This window comes from Lynx rufus, unplaced genomic scaffold, assembly GCF_022079265.1.
Source record: "Lynx rufus isolate CCGP_SWC_20201006 ecotype Redwood Valley unplaced genomic scaffold, mLynRuf1.p SCAF_8, whole genome shotgun sequence".
Taxonomy (NCBI): Eukaryota; Metazoa; Chordata; class Mammalia; order Carnivora; family Felidae; genus Lynx; species Lynx rufus.
The window spans coordinates 124,822,971-124,838,438 of NW_025814896.1; the positions used below are offsets into that span (position 1 = coordinate 124,822,971).

A 15,468-nucleotide genomic window follows, 5' to 3' on the forward strand; every position below is an offset into this window, starting at 1 on the left:
AGCACTTTGCTCATGTACGTACTCAGTGAATATTTGTCAGCTTCTCTTTCCAAAGCCCCTTTCAAAGGTTTCTAGGCCATGATGAATCAGAGGTTTCTGGTGCCCATTGTATGGTTCTCTTGTACTCTTTCTTTCCCATAGCATACTACCCATCCTGCAAAATTATAAATGTCTCTCTGCTTAGACTTAAGTTCTCTGAAAGCAGAGACTCTCTGTCTTATTCACCATTGAGTCTCCAGCACTCACCGTAGCATTGGCATCTGGTAGGTGCCAATTTATCCTCAGTGAATGAATGAATCAATCAATCAATCAAAAAACAAGCAATAGGCCTAATTAATGACCCTCCCTTCTCAGTTATTCTTGGCTTAAGCTTTTAAAGACTGGAGTTTTTAATTTTGGAAAGTCCCAACCCCACTGCTGAACAATTGGAATTTTTTGTTTCCTGACCCACATAGGCTACTCCAGCTCCAAGTTTAGGGAATTGCCAAGTAGCAGGTTTTAGGTCAGTAAAACCATCCTTTTAGATTCTGTGTCGCTTTGCCATTGGAAACCAAGAAAGAGCTGAAATTGCCAAAAGCCCGTGGTAGTCACGTAGACATGAGGATGGGTCTGCTGTCGTCACCATTCGCTGCATTCTGAGGCTACCTGGAGGACGCAGTTCAGTTCAGAACAACAGATGCTGTGTCATGGAGTGCTGTACTGCAAGGGTCTGTGAGCATAGTTATTTTCTATTTGAGTGCTTTGTGATTCTGAATCTGAAAGACTCAAAAGAAAGTGAATTCCGAGAGAGATTAAGCTGATTAGAAGAGAGAGTTTTTGCATTCAAAATAAATAAGAAGTGTATAAAATGACAAAAGCTTGTGAAGAATGGGCTATGGGAAGATTTTGAACCCATGTTTTAAACATTTAAGTGTAATCATAAGATATAAGTATACCTGCAAATATGCAAGCATTCCTTGTAATTAGCAACATTGACATGTAGATTAAATGCATGGAATGGCTTTTTTTTTTGTTTTGTTTTTTTACATTCAGGTCGTTAAATTGTAGAAAAATCCCTTTCCCAGAAAGTCATGACTATAATTCAAATGCATGGAAAATGGTAAAAGTAGTCATTTTCTCGAACGCCAATTTTTTCTTAAGCAAAACATGTTGAAGCGGCATAATTTTTTTCAGTAATCAATAGTTGAAGGATCCCATGTTCTATTTCATAAGACATAGGGTTAGTTATTTCTGAAGCTGAATGGTTCAAAACACTTGTAAATATTGGCATGCCTCTAACAATAATGATAGTGACTGGCTCAAACATAGGAAATTGTGTCACCAGATAATATTGATTGCTAAGAAGTTATTTTGTATGCAAGTATATAGTGTATATAGTCATTAATGGCTTGGGCTCTAAAGTTATGCTTGACTGCATACCTCATCTTTGTCGGTAAACCTCCATTTTCTCATCTATGGAATGAAGACAGTTACTTGATAAGTTTGTTACAGGTATTAAATGAGATAATGTACACAGGGTGCATTAGCATAGTTCCTAGGAAGTAGTAAGCTAACACTACCACTGCTATTGTAAGCACTTTTTTACTGTGGGGCATATTCCTATCTTACTCATGTATGAAATTGTTAAGCAAAATATAAGATCTCAAAAAGCAAGCACTTGATCATTAGAATAGAATGGCATCTGCAGTTTATAAACTGCATATGTGTGATTAAATAAGCTGAATAGTCTTATCCTCAGGAGAGGAAAACATGGCCTTATGGAAAGAGAGAGAAACAGGTTTAAACTAGGATTATTTCTAGGTCTGTGATTTGATCCTAGCAGTTTTATCTTTGAAGGCTGTGTGGTTTATCGTGCATGTTTCCTAACATGTCTTAACAATGTTGGCAATCATATAGAAGGAAAAACTGTGTGCCATCCATTCTTGTTTTTAACATGTGCAGTGGAGAAGCACCCTGACATTACGACAGAAGGTGGGCTCAGCTAATAAACAAATAGGGAGAGTAGCAGTGATGCTGTTCTTTTGACCATGTTAAAGGAGCATGGGCTTCATTTAGTCTTATCATAGAGGCATCCTTGCTGCACCCTAGAAGAATGGATGCATCTGTAGTACATTATCTGAACAGTAAAATTTATTGATGGTTTTTTTGGATTTTACTCTTTGTTTAAGAAAAAAATACCCATTTAATGAAACAGATTGCATACAACCCACACCTGAACATCATGCATCTTACCTTATGGCTATAGTTCAGATTGTTCCTAACTTCCTTTCTGTAAAGTAATTAATAATGATAATAAATTCAGGAAAAATAAACATCAAAATACTATATCTAATCCCCCAAAATGTACCTCTATAAAAAGTCCCAATGTGTATATTTACTTTCCTGTACTAGTGAAGAAAACATGGTTGTGCTTCATCATCAAAGTTGACTCTGGTAGATTTCAAGAGAATGTGAAATATATGAAAATGTTTCCTTAGAGTAGAATGAATTGGCCAGCCTAGAAGTTCTTTCTTTAATGAGACAGTAACATAAGAAAATGTTTTGTCATGTACACAGATTTGGAAACCTTCTCTGCACAGCTGTGTTATAAAATTGGGTACACTTTCTTGACCTTGGTGATTTTTTTGCCAATGGGTTTCTATATGAATAAAAGAAATTTTTATTACTGTGGCTTATCCTATCAAATTTGGGCTATAAATTTCATTGAAGTTACTATTATGGTATCTAAGGAAAGTATAAGTTTCACCCAACAGGTAATAACTGTTGTTCTCCAAAGGCAAAAGAGGAAAACCAGTCTCATCAACTAAGTATTAGTTGTGATAAACAATCTTTGGTCTTCTTATAGTTTTGAGAGGCAATGATGCATTCAGAGTATATATTAGAACTTCCTTATTGTTTCGGTACATTCCCATGATTTCAGAGTGCACTTTAATTCTCATTTTGTTATTGATATAAATCAACCATATGTAACCCTGTAGTTGCTCGTGTATTTTTAGAGTTTCCCTTGCATGCAGTTTTGTTTAACATGGGTCACAGTAATGGATCATTTATACAAAGTAACGGATTGCTTCCTCTTTCTGCCAGCTGATTTGATCAGCCCGAAGTTCCTTTATATTGTGGGTTACATAACTAGTATGGAATCTGTATGGTATATTTTTTAGTAGGACAGTAACTGTATTAACCATTTATATTCTCTAAGTCTTTTAAGGACATTTTAATAATCACAAGGAAGCCATTGTTTTGAAGTAAATAAACTTGAAACTAAAATGAGCAATGAGTTATAATAAAGGACTAAACTACCAGACTTCTTAGAAAACAGATCATTTTCAGGGCGCTTGGGTGGCTCAGTCGGTTAAGCATCCATCTTTGGCTCGTATCATGATCTTGCAGTTCGTGGGTTCAAGCCCCGTGTTGGGTTCTGTGCTGACAGCTCAGTCTAGAGCCTGCTTTGGATTCTGTGTCTCCCTCTCTCTCTGCTGCTCCCCTCCTTGTGCGCTCTCTCTCTCTCTCTCAAAAATAAATAAACATTAAAAAAAAAAAAACCAGATAATTTTCATTAGGTAATTGTTCTTGTTTAACTGTGGATTGGCCAGGCGGGGGAAAAAAAACAAAAACATTTCTTTCTAGCTTTCCCATTTAACATATTTTTCTGCTTTGACAAACAGAGTACGATAGAATGTAATAGTTTTACTTTCCTAATGAAGAATTGTAGTGCCTAAAGGTCCTAGTTCTGCATATATTCCTTCATCATCCATGGTGCTATTCTATAAATGGCAGAAGGTTTAGGGATTAGGATTAAAGGTAGTGATCTCACATTACTCCCTGGAATTATTTTTTTAATCAAATCCCAGATAGTGGTTGGTTTGGTTATTTACTAATATAGTGTAAAAGTTGCCCAGATGAGGAAATAAGACTGAGAGCTGAACAGTTAAAGTCCAGTTAGTGGAGGGAGACTGCATTATCTAGTGACGTCTCCGGGTATCATTTATAGGACATAGTTGAGGAACCTGAAAATAAGCAAAATCGCCTTTGTGTTTTCTGAATTAAAAGCCCAAAGAGCATATGAGCCCAAATGCATAGAATGTCTCATTTAAAGCTTGCTAAATCCCAACCAGCTGGTTTCAAAGAAGAGAAATTGGAAATCCTTGTGGTCTGCAGGTGCAAATCTATCTGACGTCTCATTGTAGTATAATGTTCCATTGTATGGGTGCATCACAATATGTGGGGCCACTCCTCATTATGAACTCTCATCTCCAGCCCTTTGCTGTTCCAAATAATTCTTTTTTCCAGTTTTCCCTACTGCATTTAATGAACAACTCCTTTTTTCTCCACTGATGCCTTTATGCTAAATTTAATTCCCACATGTATTTCAGGTTTGTTTTGAGACTCCTTTTTGTTCTACTGAGTTATGTGATCCTTTTCTGATATCATACAGTTTTAACTATTGTAGCTTCATAATCTGCCTAACATTTAGGAGAGCTAATCTCCTTCTCTTCTTTTTCAGAATTCCTAGATGGTTAATGCATTTCATTTTCCAAATTAACATTAATAGAATTCATTAAATTTCAAAATAACAACCATGTTTTAGTATTTTAATTGGGACTGAAATGAATTAATAAATTAACTTGGTGGAAGAATTTGTATCTCTTTTGCAACAGAAGAACAAAGAAATGCCCCTTTGTGTATAAAAATTTTTTTTAGATAAGCACTACATTTTTTCTTACATTTGTACTTAGCTATTATTTTTATACATGAGATTTTTAAAAATATTTTAAACAAAAGTCATATGGTAATTTTGCCTTTCCAATATTTAGAACTCATTTTTTTATCTTGTCTGATTTCATTGATTTAGTACCTTTGAGATAATATTAAACACCAGAGTAATTCTATTAAAATGGAAGTCAGACATACCACCTCTGTTTCCAAAACCCTCCAAAGGCTCCTCGGCTACCCAGAGGAAAACTCAAAGTCCTATTAGACCCTCATCCTCTGTCCCCTTGCCGCCCCTGTGATTACAACGTGAAATGCTCTCCTTTTACACACCCCACCCCAGTGACACTGTACTCCTTGCTTTTGCTCAACACAACAAATTAGGTTCTGTCTTATGGCCTTTGCGCTTGACTTGCTCCTCCCTCTCCCAGAAAAACTATTTTTCCAAATATTTCCCAGCTTACTCCATGACTGACTTTGCTCAAACGTCACTTTTCACTCAACACCCTGTTTAAGGGAATACTGTCACTTCCACCAAGTCCTAGTCTTCTTTCATTATTTTATTTCTTCCCTATGCCACCGTGGACATTTTACTAACATATGCATTTTTCTTATTATATTATTATTCATCTTCATTCCTTAAATTGTCATATAATTACTTTAGAATTATTAATCATTTTTGTGATTTACTGACATATATTCTTTATTCATTTTTTGTATCACTCAATTATTTAATACTTACTATCAATTATATTTTTATTATTTGTATCTTTCTCATGCAAAAAAAATAGTAAGAAAGAAGAAAAAAATAAGGTGAGGATATACAAAAAATAAAAAGCAACAACGTAGGATTTTAGGTTTATATTTTAGATGTAGCTTCAAAATACTAGGAATTATTTAAATAAAAATGCAGTAAATGTATTAAGCATATTAGGTAAAAGACAAAGATTTTCAGGTTAGATAGAGAAAAATAATCCAAATATATTCTCTAAATATAAGGTCATAGAAAGGTAGAAAGTAAAAGAGTAGGAAAAGTTACATCTTGAAAATTCTAATCAAAAGAAAGCTGGTGTAGCTATGTTAATATTAAAATAACCCCTAAGGGAGAAGCATTAACAGAAGTGAAGATAGTTCCTTCATAATTGTAAAGGTTTACTCTATCAGGCACTAATAGTATCAGTAATGAAAGGAGTGATATTGCTACTGACTGTCCAGAGATTGAAGTGTAATTGCAGGATATTATAAATAATTTTATGCTAATAATTTTTGAAGTTTAAATGAAATAGACAAACCTGTAGGAAAAGTTAACATCAAACAATTCAAGAAGAATTTTTAAAAAGCCTGAATGGCCCTAAGACATTAAAGAAATTGAATCCATCAATAGGCAAAGCTTTTTGTTTTGTTTTTTAGTAGGCACAACTTTCTAAAAATAAACTCTAGGCTTCACTGGTGAGTTCTATCAAATATTCAGAGAATAAATCATTATTATTTTATGAAATCCTCTAGGCCATGGAAGAGGACACCATACTCTCCAACTCAATTTCTTCAAACTAGCAAACCCTTTACATCCAAACCTGGAAAAAAATAATATAAGAAAAGAAAGTTATAGACCAGGCTCACTTATCAACACACAGAGAAGTCCTACACAAAGTACTAGGAGACCATGTAAAAAAGATGTATCATGACCCTGGTGGGTTTATCCCAAGAATGAAAAGTTAGTTTCACATTAGAAAATCAATTGATGGTTTACCACATTAATAAATGAAAGGAGAAAAGTCATATGACCATCCAATAGGTACAAAAAAGGTAATTGATAAAATTCAACATTCATTTATGATGTTAAAAACCAATTAACAAACTAGGAATAGAGGAAATGTTTTTAATCCAACAAAGTATATCTCTAGAAAACCTTCAGTACATATAGTGCTTCTTAGTGATTATATTGGGAAAAAGTTTTTTTTTTTTTGTTCGGAAACAAGAATTATTTCTGTCAGCATTGTATTAAGGTTTTGGTTAACTCAGGTAATATAAGAGAAAAAAGATAAAAAGATTTGAAAGGAAGAAACAACACTGTCACTGACATATTATTTGTGGATAATATGAGTGTGTACTTAGAAAATTCAGAAGAATCTGCAGACAAGTTATTAGAACCAATAAGGGACTTTAAAGTTTGCTGGACAGAAAATCAACATGTAAATATTATTTATATCATATATATAAGCAACAACCACTTAGAAAATGAATTTTTTTAAATATCCTATTTACAATAGCATAAAAATATAAGTACCTAATACTCTGACAAAGTTGTGCAAGATGACTATATGTAAAATGTCTAAAACATTTTCAGAGACACATAAAAGGAGAACTATCCCATGTTCATGGGTTGGAAAGCTCAGTATTGTAAAGATATTACTTCTCCTCAATTTATAAATTGAATACAATCAGAATCTCAATGAGATGTTCGTGGAACCTGTATAGGCAGCTCCAAAATGTGTATGGAACTGCAGAGAGCCAAAAATACCCAAGGCATTTTTGAAGAACAACAAGGTGGGGTTTAACTCCTTCTACCAAATATCAAGATATTGTGAAGGTTTTAGTAGATAAGACATTGTGCTATTGGCCCAGAGTTAGATTAGTAGGCCAGGTCAGAGAGCCCTGAAAAGGACCCATTCACATCTACACAGGATTCACAACAGGAGTGTCGCTGCAGAAAAGCAGGGAAGGGGCAGCCTTTTCAGTTAATAATGCTGGGACAATCGAGTTTCCATATGGAAAGAAATTAAATTAGACCCATATTTCACAGCACACATGACAATCAGTTTCAGGTAGATTGTGAACCTAAATGTGGATGACTAGACCACAGAGTTTTTGGAGAAGCTATTAAAGAATGCTGGCTGCTGGGGAGCCTGCCGTGACTGAGGACTGTAGCCAGCCTGGCCTTCTCAGCATGGCGTGTTCCTATAGCTCCTGGTGAGACTGGCCAAGGAGAGGCCAGCTGAAGCCAAGAAGAAGTCAGTTCCTTTCCCTTTGTGGCCACCGCAGCTGCTGACACACCTGCTTGCAGCCTCGAGGGAGAAGACTTCCTGTGGTTGGGGCGAGTAGCTCCTTCATGGTCCTTCAGCTGGGAGGCCTCAGCAGGGCAGTGAGAAACCTGCCTCTCCCAGCACCAAAGATTGCTTTGCATAAATCCACTCTGTTAGAATTTCTCGAATCTGGTTTAGTCCAATAGAACATTGGTAGCACTTAACAGGAATAAAAGGTTAGATGATGTTAGAACTACCCAAAAGAGAGGGAAAAGACTTCTGAGTTTGAATGTGTAAAATCGATGGCTAATTGTAACACCACTCCAGTTGCTGAGAGAGCTCATCATTTCTACCTCTTGGACTCTTAAAGCATGCTGCTTGCTACCCAAGCGAAGTGCCAGATCCCCGATTTAAACTTCTAGCGTTCAACAAGATACTAACAATGTACTTTCTGTGTGAGTTCTAGACACCCCCTCAAGAGCATGTACTTTGAGAAACAGAGGAGGAAAGTCTAATAGTTAATGCCATGCTGTGTAAGTGTTCTTGTTGATCCACATCTTTAATACTTGGTGTTGTTAGACTTCTTTAATTTTGCCAGTCTGAGGGTATATTCCATACCTCTAAGAGAGACAGCAGTCACACTTGACTTTGAGCCTCTGGCCACGGTCCTGAAGGATGTCTTTGGGCAGAAAGGCAAAGGTGAAGTAGCGACATACAGCTGTTCACCGAATACAAGAACAGGGAGGTCTGTTCAAGGGCTTGGAGATGTTGGAAAGCTATTGGATTCTTTACAGGTGCCTCCTGCAACAGAAGAGGCCTCATGCTGGCGCTTTCACACCCTGCTTACCCTGGTCTTCACCCCATGGTGGTTACTGCTGAGTCAGGAATGCTGTAGCCCAGTGGGAGGAGGGCTAAGTGGCAGGGGGAGGAAGAAGACCAAGTGTCAGAAAAGTCCTGGGATTCTAGAGCTGATCTCATTCCTGTCTGTGTTTGAATACACGGAGTTGGAGTTCACACTGAAAATGGCATCCAGGGAGGATTCTTTTAGCTGACTTTTCTCGGTTAGTCAGACTTCACAGAGATCCCATAACCTTTATGTGAATCTTTGTATATAATCTTTGTATAAACCCATTGCAGTACAGGCAGCTGGCTCTGACTGGAGGATTCTGGATCATCTCTGACGTTTTGGAGCCCAGATCATCTACATCACAAGTCCCCATGAGTGCCTTTATTAAATACACACAATCCATTTAGCTTCTTTGCTGCTTTGTACTTAAGAAGATGCTAAGGTGGCAGAAATTCCCAAATTCGAGCTGAGACCCTGCATTCATTCCAAATGCATGTTATGAGCATTTGCATGTATTGTTGCCAATGCAGCATTTAAAAAATCATCTGAAAAGACTGTGGCTCCCTGCTCCCAAAGAATGTCTTTTATTCACCACCAAGGCCACAAGGAGTAGTACATTCTTATTTATGTGACAGAGGAGAAGATGTAGTAGAGGTCAAATTATTATGAGCAAAAAAGAAATATCTCAGCTACTGTTGGGAGAAAAGGAAAAGTCTATAGGAAATGGCTGAGCACTCAGCTGACAGATATGACCAAGGAAAAACAAGAACGATGATTAGAAAGAAAAGAGTCCTCCATGGTTGCACCTTCAAATCCCTGTTCTCAGGGCACCTGGCTGGCTCAGTCAGTTAAGCACCTGACTCTTGATTTCAGCTCAGGTCATGCTCTTACAGTTTGTTAGATCCAGCCCCATGTTGGGCTCTGCACTTACAGCCTGGAGCCTGCTTCGGATTCTCTCTCTCTCCCTCTGGAGCTCTCTCTCCCTCTCTCTCTCTTTCTCTCTCTCTGCCCCTCTCTCTTTTAAAATAAATAAACCTTTTTTAAAAAAATCCCTATTCTCTATTAGTAAGAAAGACACTAATAGACCATATATTAGTTCAAATCACAGATCAACTTGAACATTTGGTTAATGTCACCCAATGTTACTATGGAAAAGGACTGTCAATGGTAGAGAATGAAAGAGTCCACAAAAACCCACCTTTACTGTCAGCCCCTACCAAGAAAAGTGCATTCAGTTCATCCAGAAGGAGGAATGTAAATACAAAAGGGAAATGGCGAGTTACTGATACCTGAAATCAAAGGAACACACCCACAGCTGTAGTTGAACACAACCAGAGGCTTAAACATACATTGTAGAACAGCTCAGAGGTAGCATTACCTAATTTCTAAAAAAAGCATTTTGAATGAAAAAAGTAGTATCTGCATGATATGAGGTTGGACAAGAATTTTTTGAACTAGGCATAAAGAGAGGCACCTGAGTAGCTCATTCGGCTGAGCATCCAACTCTGATTTCGGCTCACGTCATGATCCCAGGGTTGTGGGATGGAGCCCCACATTAGGCTCTGTGCTGAGTGCGGAGCCTGCTTGAGATTCTCTCTTTCTCCCTCTCCCTCTCCCCTGCTCACTCACTGTCTCTCTCAAATACAATTTTTTTTAATTTTTTAAAAAAACTAAGCACCAAAAACAGTAAGTATAAAAGATTTAAATTCAACTGCATCAAACTTAAGAAATTAGGTCCATTGAGAAAAAAATAAGAGATGAACAGGCAAGCCAAGGACTGCAACGTGACAAAGGACTAGAATATAGAATTAAAAAACAAAAACAAAACACACGCAAAAAAACCTACAAATCAAGAAGAGAAAATGGCAGGCAGCCTAATAGAAAACGGTGCAAGAGACTTGAATAAGCACTTCAGCAGATATAGACAATGTCCAGTAAACACACAAAAGCTGTTCAACCTTACTGGTCATCAGAGAAAAAAAGGTCATAGTGAAAATATGTCAGGGTAGTTGAAATTGCAAAGTTTGCCAGTACCAAATGTAGTGTGGATTTGTAACAATATGAACTCTCATGTCTGTTGGCATGAAAATCATTTGGAATCATCTACTAAAGCTGAACTTATGCATACCATATGACATAGAAGTTGTACTTTGTCATCAACAGAAATACATACATACATGCATCAAAAGACACATATAAAAATGTTCCTAGCAGCATGTATGTAATACCTCTGCACTGAAAACAACCCAGATATCTATCAGATAAAATAAATAGCAATATGTTCATGCAATGGAAAACTAGATAGCAAAGCTAATAAGCTATTGCTGCATATATCAACATGAATGAATCTTACAAACGTGTTGAGAGAAGTAAAACACAAAAACATACTACATGATTGTATTTATGTAAAGTTCACTAACACACAAAATTAAACTATAGTGTTAAGAAATGTGTATTAGTCTGCTCAAACTGCCATAAGAAAATACTGTAGACTAGGTGGCTTAAACAACTGACATTTATTTTCTCACAGTTCTGCTGGCTGGAAATCCAAGATCAGCCTGCCAGCACGGACACTTTCTGGTGAGACGTCCTGGCCGGTAGATAGCCACCTTCCCCTTGTGTGTTCAGCAGACCTCCTCTTCGAGTGTGCCTGGGAAGAGAGAATGAGCTCTCTGGTCAGTCTCCTTATAAGGATACTAATCCTATCTATCAGAGCCGCACCCTGTGACCTCATTTAACCTTAATTACCTATCTCTACATATAATCACAGTGGGAGTTAGGGCTCCAACTTACGAATTTGGGAGAGACACTTCAGTCTCTAACAGGACAATAAGTACTAATGTAAAGCAAAATAAGGAAGTGATTATAGTATTAAGGAATGATAAGTATTTATATAAAGCAAAGTAAGGAAGTCAGGATAGAAATAACCTAAAATGTGAGGAGAGGTAGGAGTTGAGATTAGAAGATGCCATGCTGTCAGTGTTTTGCTTCTGGAGCCACATAGCTGTTCATTTTATACATTATTTATTAAATTGCATATTCATATTTTATATGCTTTATGTACCTTATATTTAGCTTAAACTTTTTTTTAAAAAAAAAAGTAAAACCATTGTGTCCATTCTCGTTTCCTGTTCTACACTCTGTTAATACTGGTGATCTATTTCATTTATATTACCGTATTGTTAATAGGGACTGTGCTTAACTATTTGCCTTTTCTGATCCCCCATAGAAATTATTTTCATTAATTTTTAAAATATTGGTATAGTACGTAATGGTAAATGTAAAATGTTTTAGCAATGCTCCTTTCTTGTGGAGTATTATTAAAATATACTTCCTGACATCCTGATGAATTCAGTTGAATTATAGTTTTGTCCTTAAACATTCTCCTGTGTATATAGAGATTTCTAGCTTTGCTTGTTTCTAGCCTGCACTTTATTAAGGTTAAATCATTTGTTAGAAATGTATCTGGTCCTGTTAAAGATTGTCTTTTATCGGTAACAGTAAGGAATAGAGGAGTGTTTCAAAAAGTGAACTATCCCCAAATATAATCAGTAAAAGAAATGCTGACTAGACACATAATTTTTTTTTAAGTTGATTTATTTTGGGGTGGCTGGGTGTCTCAGTTGACTGAGCGTCCTAACTCCAGCTCAGGTCATGATCTCACTGTTTGTGGGTTCGGGCGCCATGTCGGACTCTGTGCTGACAGACGTGGAGCCTGAAGCCTGCTTCAGATCCTATGTCTCCCTCTCTCTCTCTGCCCCTCCCCTGCTCATGCTCTTGCTCTCAAAAATAAATAAATATTAAAAAAAATAATAAAGTGTATTTATTTATTTATTTTGAGAGAGTGAGCAGGAGAGGGGCAGAAAAAGGGAGGGGGAGAGAGAGAGAGAGAGAGAGAGAGAGAGAGAGAGAGAGAGAATCCCAAGCATGCTCCACACTGTTAGCTCAGAGGCTAATGCAGGGCTCAAACTCATGAACCATGAGATCACAACTTGAGCCAAAGTCAGATGCTTAACCCACTGAGCCACCCAGGTGCCCTTAGAAACAGAGTTCTTTAGGGGCACCTGGGTGTCTCAGTCGGTTAAGCATCCAACTCCAGCTCAGGTCACGATCTCATGGTTTGTGAGTTCAAACCCCACGTCAGGCTCTGTGCTGACAGCTCGGATTCTGTGTCTCCCTCTCTCTCTGCTCCTCCCCCCATTCGCACATTCTCTCTCTCTCTCTCTCTCTCTCTCTCTCTCTCTCTCAAAAATAAAAAAACATTAAAAAATTTTAAAAATACAAGAAACAGAGTTCATTATGTAGCTCTACTTTCTTCTGTTATCATTAGTCAGTCAAGGTGGTATAACATGGTATATGAATTCCTAATTTCGGCAATCCTTCAAAGGGATTGTGAATTGCTGTCACAATCAGGAAGTTATCTAGGAATCTGATTTGCTCCTCACCCTGAAAATTGACCCCAATAACTCAAGGGACATCCTTCTATGCTCCCCAGATTGTTTGTGCACTGAGAAGACAGCATATGGTGATTCTTCTCATTTAGAACAGATCTTCAGTTATATTCTGAAACCCAGTCATTTGTCAGTACTATACAAAAGAAACAGTAAAACAGTGGGTTATCCCTTAAGAAACTTCTCACCAAAGTATGTTTTTTATTGTAGATAATTCGCTCCTTTCTGCTTTTTCCAACAATCGAGCGACTATCTGAGACACCAAACGGCAGGATCGCCACTCCACTTCTGTGCTGGCTTCGATATGCTCTCTATGTTTTTGGCTACCTTTTACTTAAACCATGGCCTGAGAAAATCAGGTCCCTGATAACAAGAATTGGCCTTCAAATGATGAACGTGCAGTACGAATTTTCGGTCCTGAATATATTGGAACCATTCTGCATTGGTAAGCACATTTTAAAAGGTTTATGTTTGTTCTTGTATCAGAAAGTAGTAAGAGAACAACCTCAGACAGTCCATGAATATCGAGCCCCAAAGCTTAAAACCAGACATAAAATAAAAATAGAAATAGAAGCTTTAATTTTAATTTCATCAAGCTTTAATTGTAAACCTTACCCTTCTGATTCTCCCTCTTGCTGCCAGATGGTGGGAAGGAATATTTGCAGGAGTCTAGCGTGTGCCCTGTTAGTCCAGTGTGAGAAATTAACAGAAACCAGCCAAGGAAACCAGGCCAGATATTCCCATAGAGGGAACAGGCTATGCTTTTATTTTTCCTCTTTAAATGTTTTTGGAGGAGTTTAACTGATAAAAGTAATAAATAATAGTCATGGTAATACAACACTGGGTATTGTGCTGAGTATATTTTCTGAATGTGCCAGGGAACATTTGCTACTTTATCTTTTGCCTTCAACCTTTGTTTTTAAATGTAATCTACCTTTGTAGGTTAATACTAATTCATAGAATGCTTATAAATTATTTTCATAATAAAATAATCCTTTTTAATCTATACCTCAAGAGGTTATTGCAGAATTAGATATGATAATATGTGCAATGTGTCTATATAATATTTTATTTATAATAAGCCTCCAACGAATGATATAACAACAGTTGCAGCAGCAGCAGCTAATGGCACCGTTCTAGGCTTTTATTTGTAGTTCTCAAAACTAATCAGGTTTGGGTATTTTACTGTCCTTGTTTTACAGATGAAGATACTGAGGTACAGAGAAGTTACATGATTGGCACAGTCACACAACTAGTGGGTAGTGTTTAAACTTTGACAGTCTACCACTGTGCTAAGCTTCCTTTTACCATAGTTGCTACTATTGTCTTTCTGCCCCAGTTAATCGTAATGGCAAGACTCCTGAAGAAAGCTTACCGTGTTCACCTGTGTTAAGAGCACCACACAGTCATGTACATAATGAATCCAGGAACAAGTCACAGCCCTGTTGTACAGCTACAGATTGATTATACAAGGTTATTTTTCCAAATATGTAGCAAGAAGCAATCATTACAAATACAAGTTCAATATATTTTCTGTATTTGTATGGATTTTTGTCTGCTCCATACTTTCCCCAATGTCCATTCTTTATTACAGCCTTAGCATAGCAATGGAAGAAGATGAGATAGGAATAAAGGAAGCAAGGATAAGGACAGTTATAAAAATCACCAAAGATTGAAGTTGGAGAAGTCCCTTAAAGAAGGATAAGGTCCAGCCCTTTATCCTTCCCTCATATTATAGAAGAGAAAGAGATGGCCTAAGTGAAAATAGTATTGACTGCAAGTCAGAAACGCTCAATTCTCATTTTGGTTTTGCTTTGGTTTTGCTTACTCATTTTGGTCCAGACTTACTCTGTGACTTCAGTTTAGTCCCTTCCCCTGTCTGGCCCTCAGTCATTGTTCAAAACAAAGGTGAGACTAGATGATCTCTAAAGGAACAGTACACTTTGGAAATTATTTGAAACCAAAGTGGAAGTTACGTGAAATTCTGGCAAACATGTATAAAATTACTCCACATTTACTTCAATAAATAATTTTATTTTTCTTTACAGTTTTTCCCCCTTTGGTATTTTTCTTTTTACCCTATAGAGGGAACTATAAAAAACATTTTCCAGTTAGGGACTCCATTTTTCTCCAAGGAATTCTGCTTCCAGGAGGATGGTATAGATGTACTTTTCCCTGCTTTTCCTACTAAGTGCTAAAACCCCTGCATGTTAGGGAACACAGCAAACAAAAAACCTTGACAAATAGAAAACAAATAATAAAATGGCATACAAGCTCTAACATACCAATTACATTAAATGTAAATGGAAAAAATACACCAATTAAAAGACAAAGATTGACAACATGGATTAAAAAGCATTACCTAAGTATATGCTATCTTCAGACAACCCAGTTCAAGTATAATTATATATACATAGATTGAAAGTAAAAGAATGGG

General features: G+C 36.9%; 1 protein-coding gene across 2 annotated transcripts in view; it reads left to right on the forward strand.

Moving 5' to 3' along the window:
• LDAH (lipid droplet associated hydrolase) overlaps window positions 1-15,468 on the forward strand; it is a 110,176-nt gene that overhangs the window by 63,840 nt on the left and 30,868 nt on the right. For both annotated transcript variants that reach the window (XM_047068142.1, XM_047068143.1), the window contains exon 5: window positions 13,242-13,476. In XM_047068142.1, the coding sequence (XP_046924098.1) occupies window positions 13,242-13,476 (235 nt within the window). The remainder of the gene's footprint in view (window positions 1-13,241; window positions 13,477-15,468) is intronic.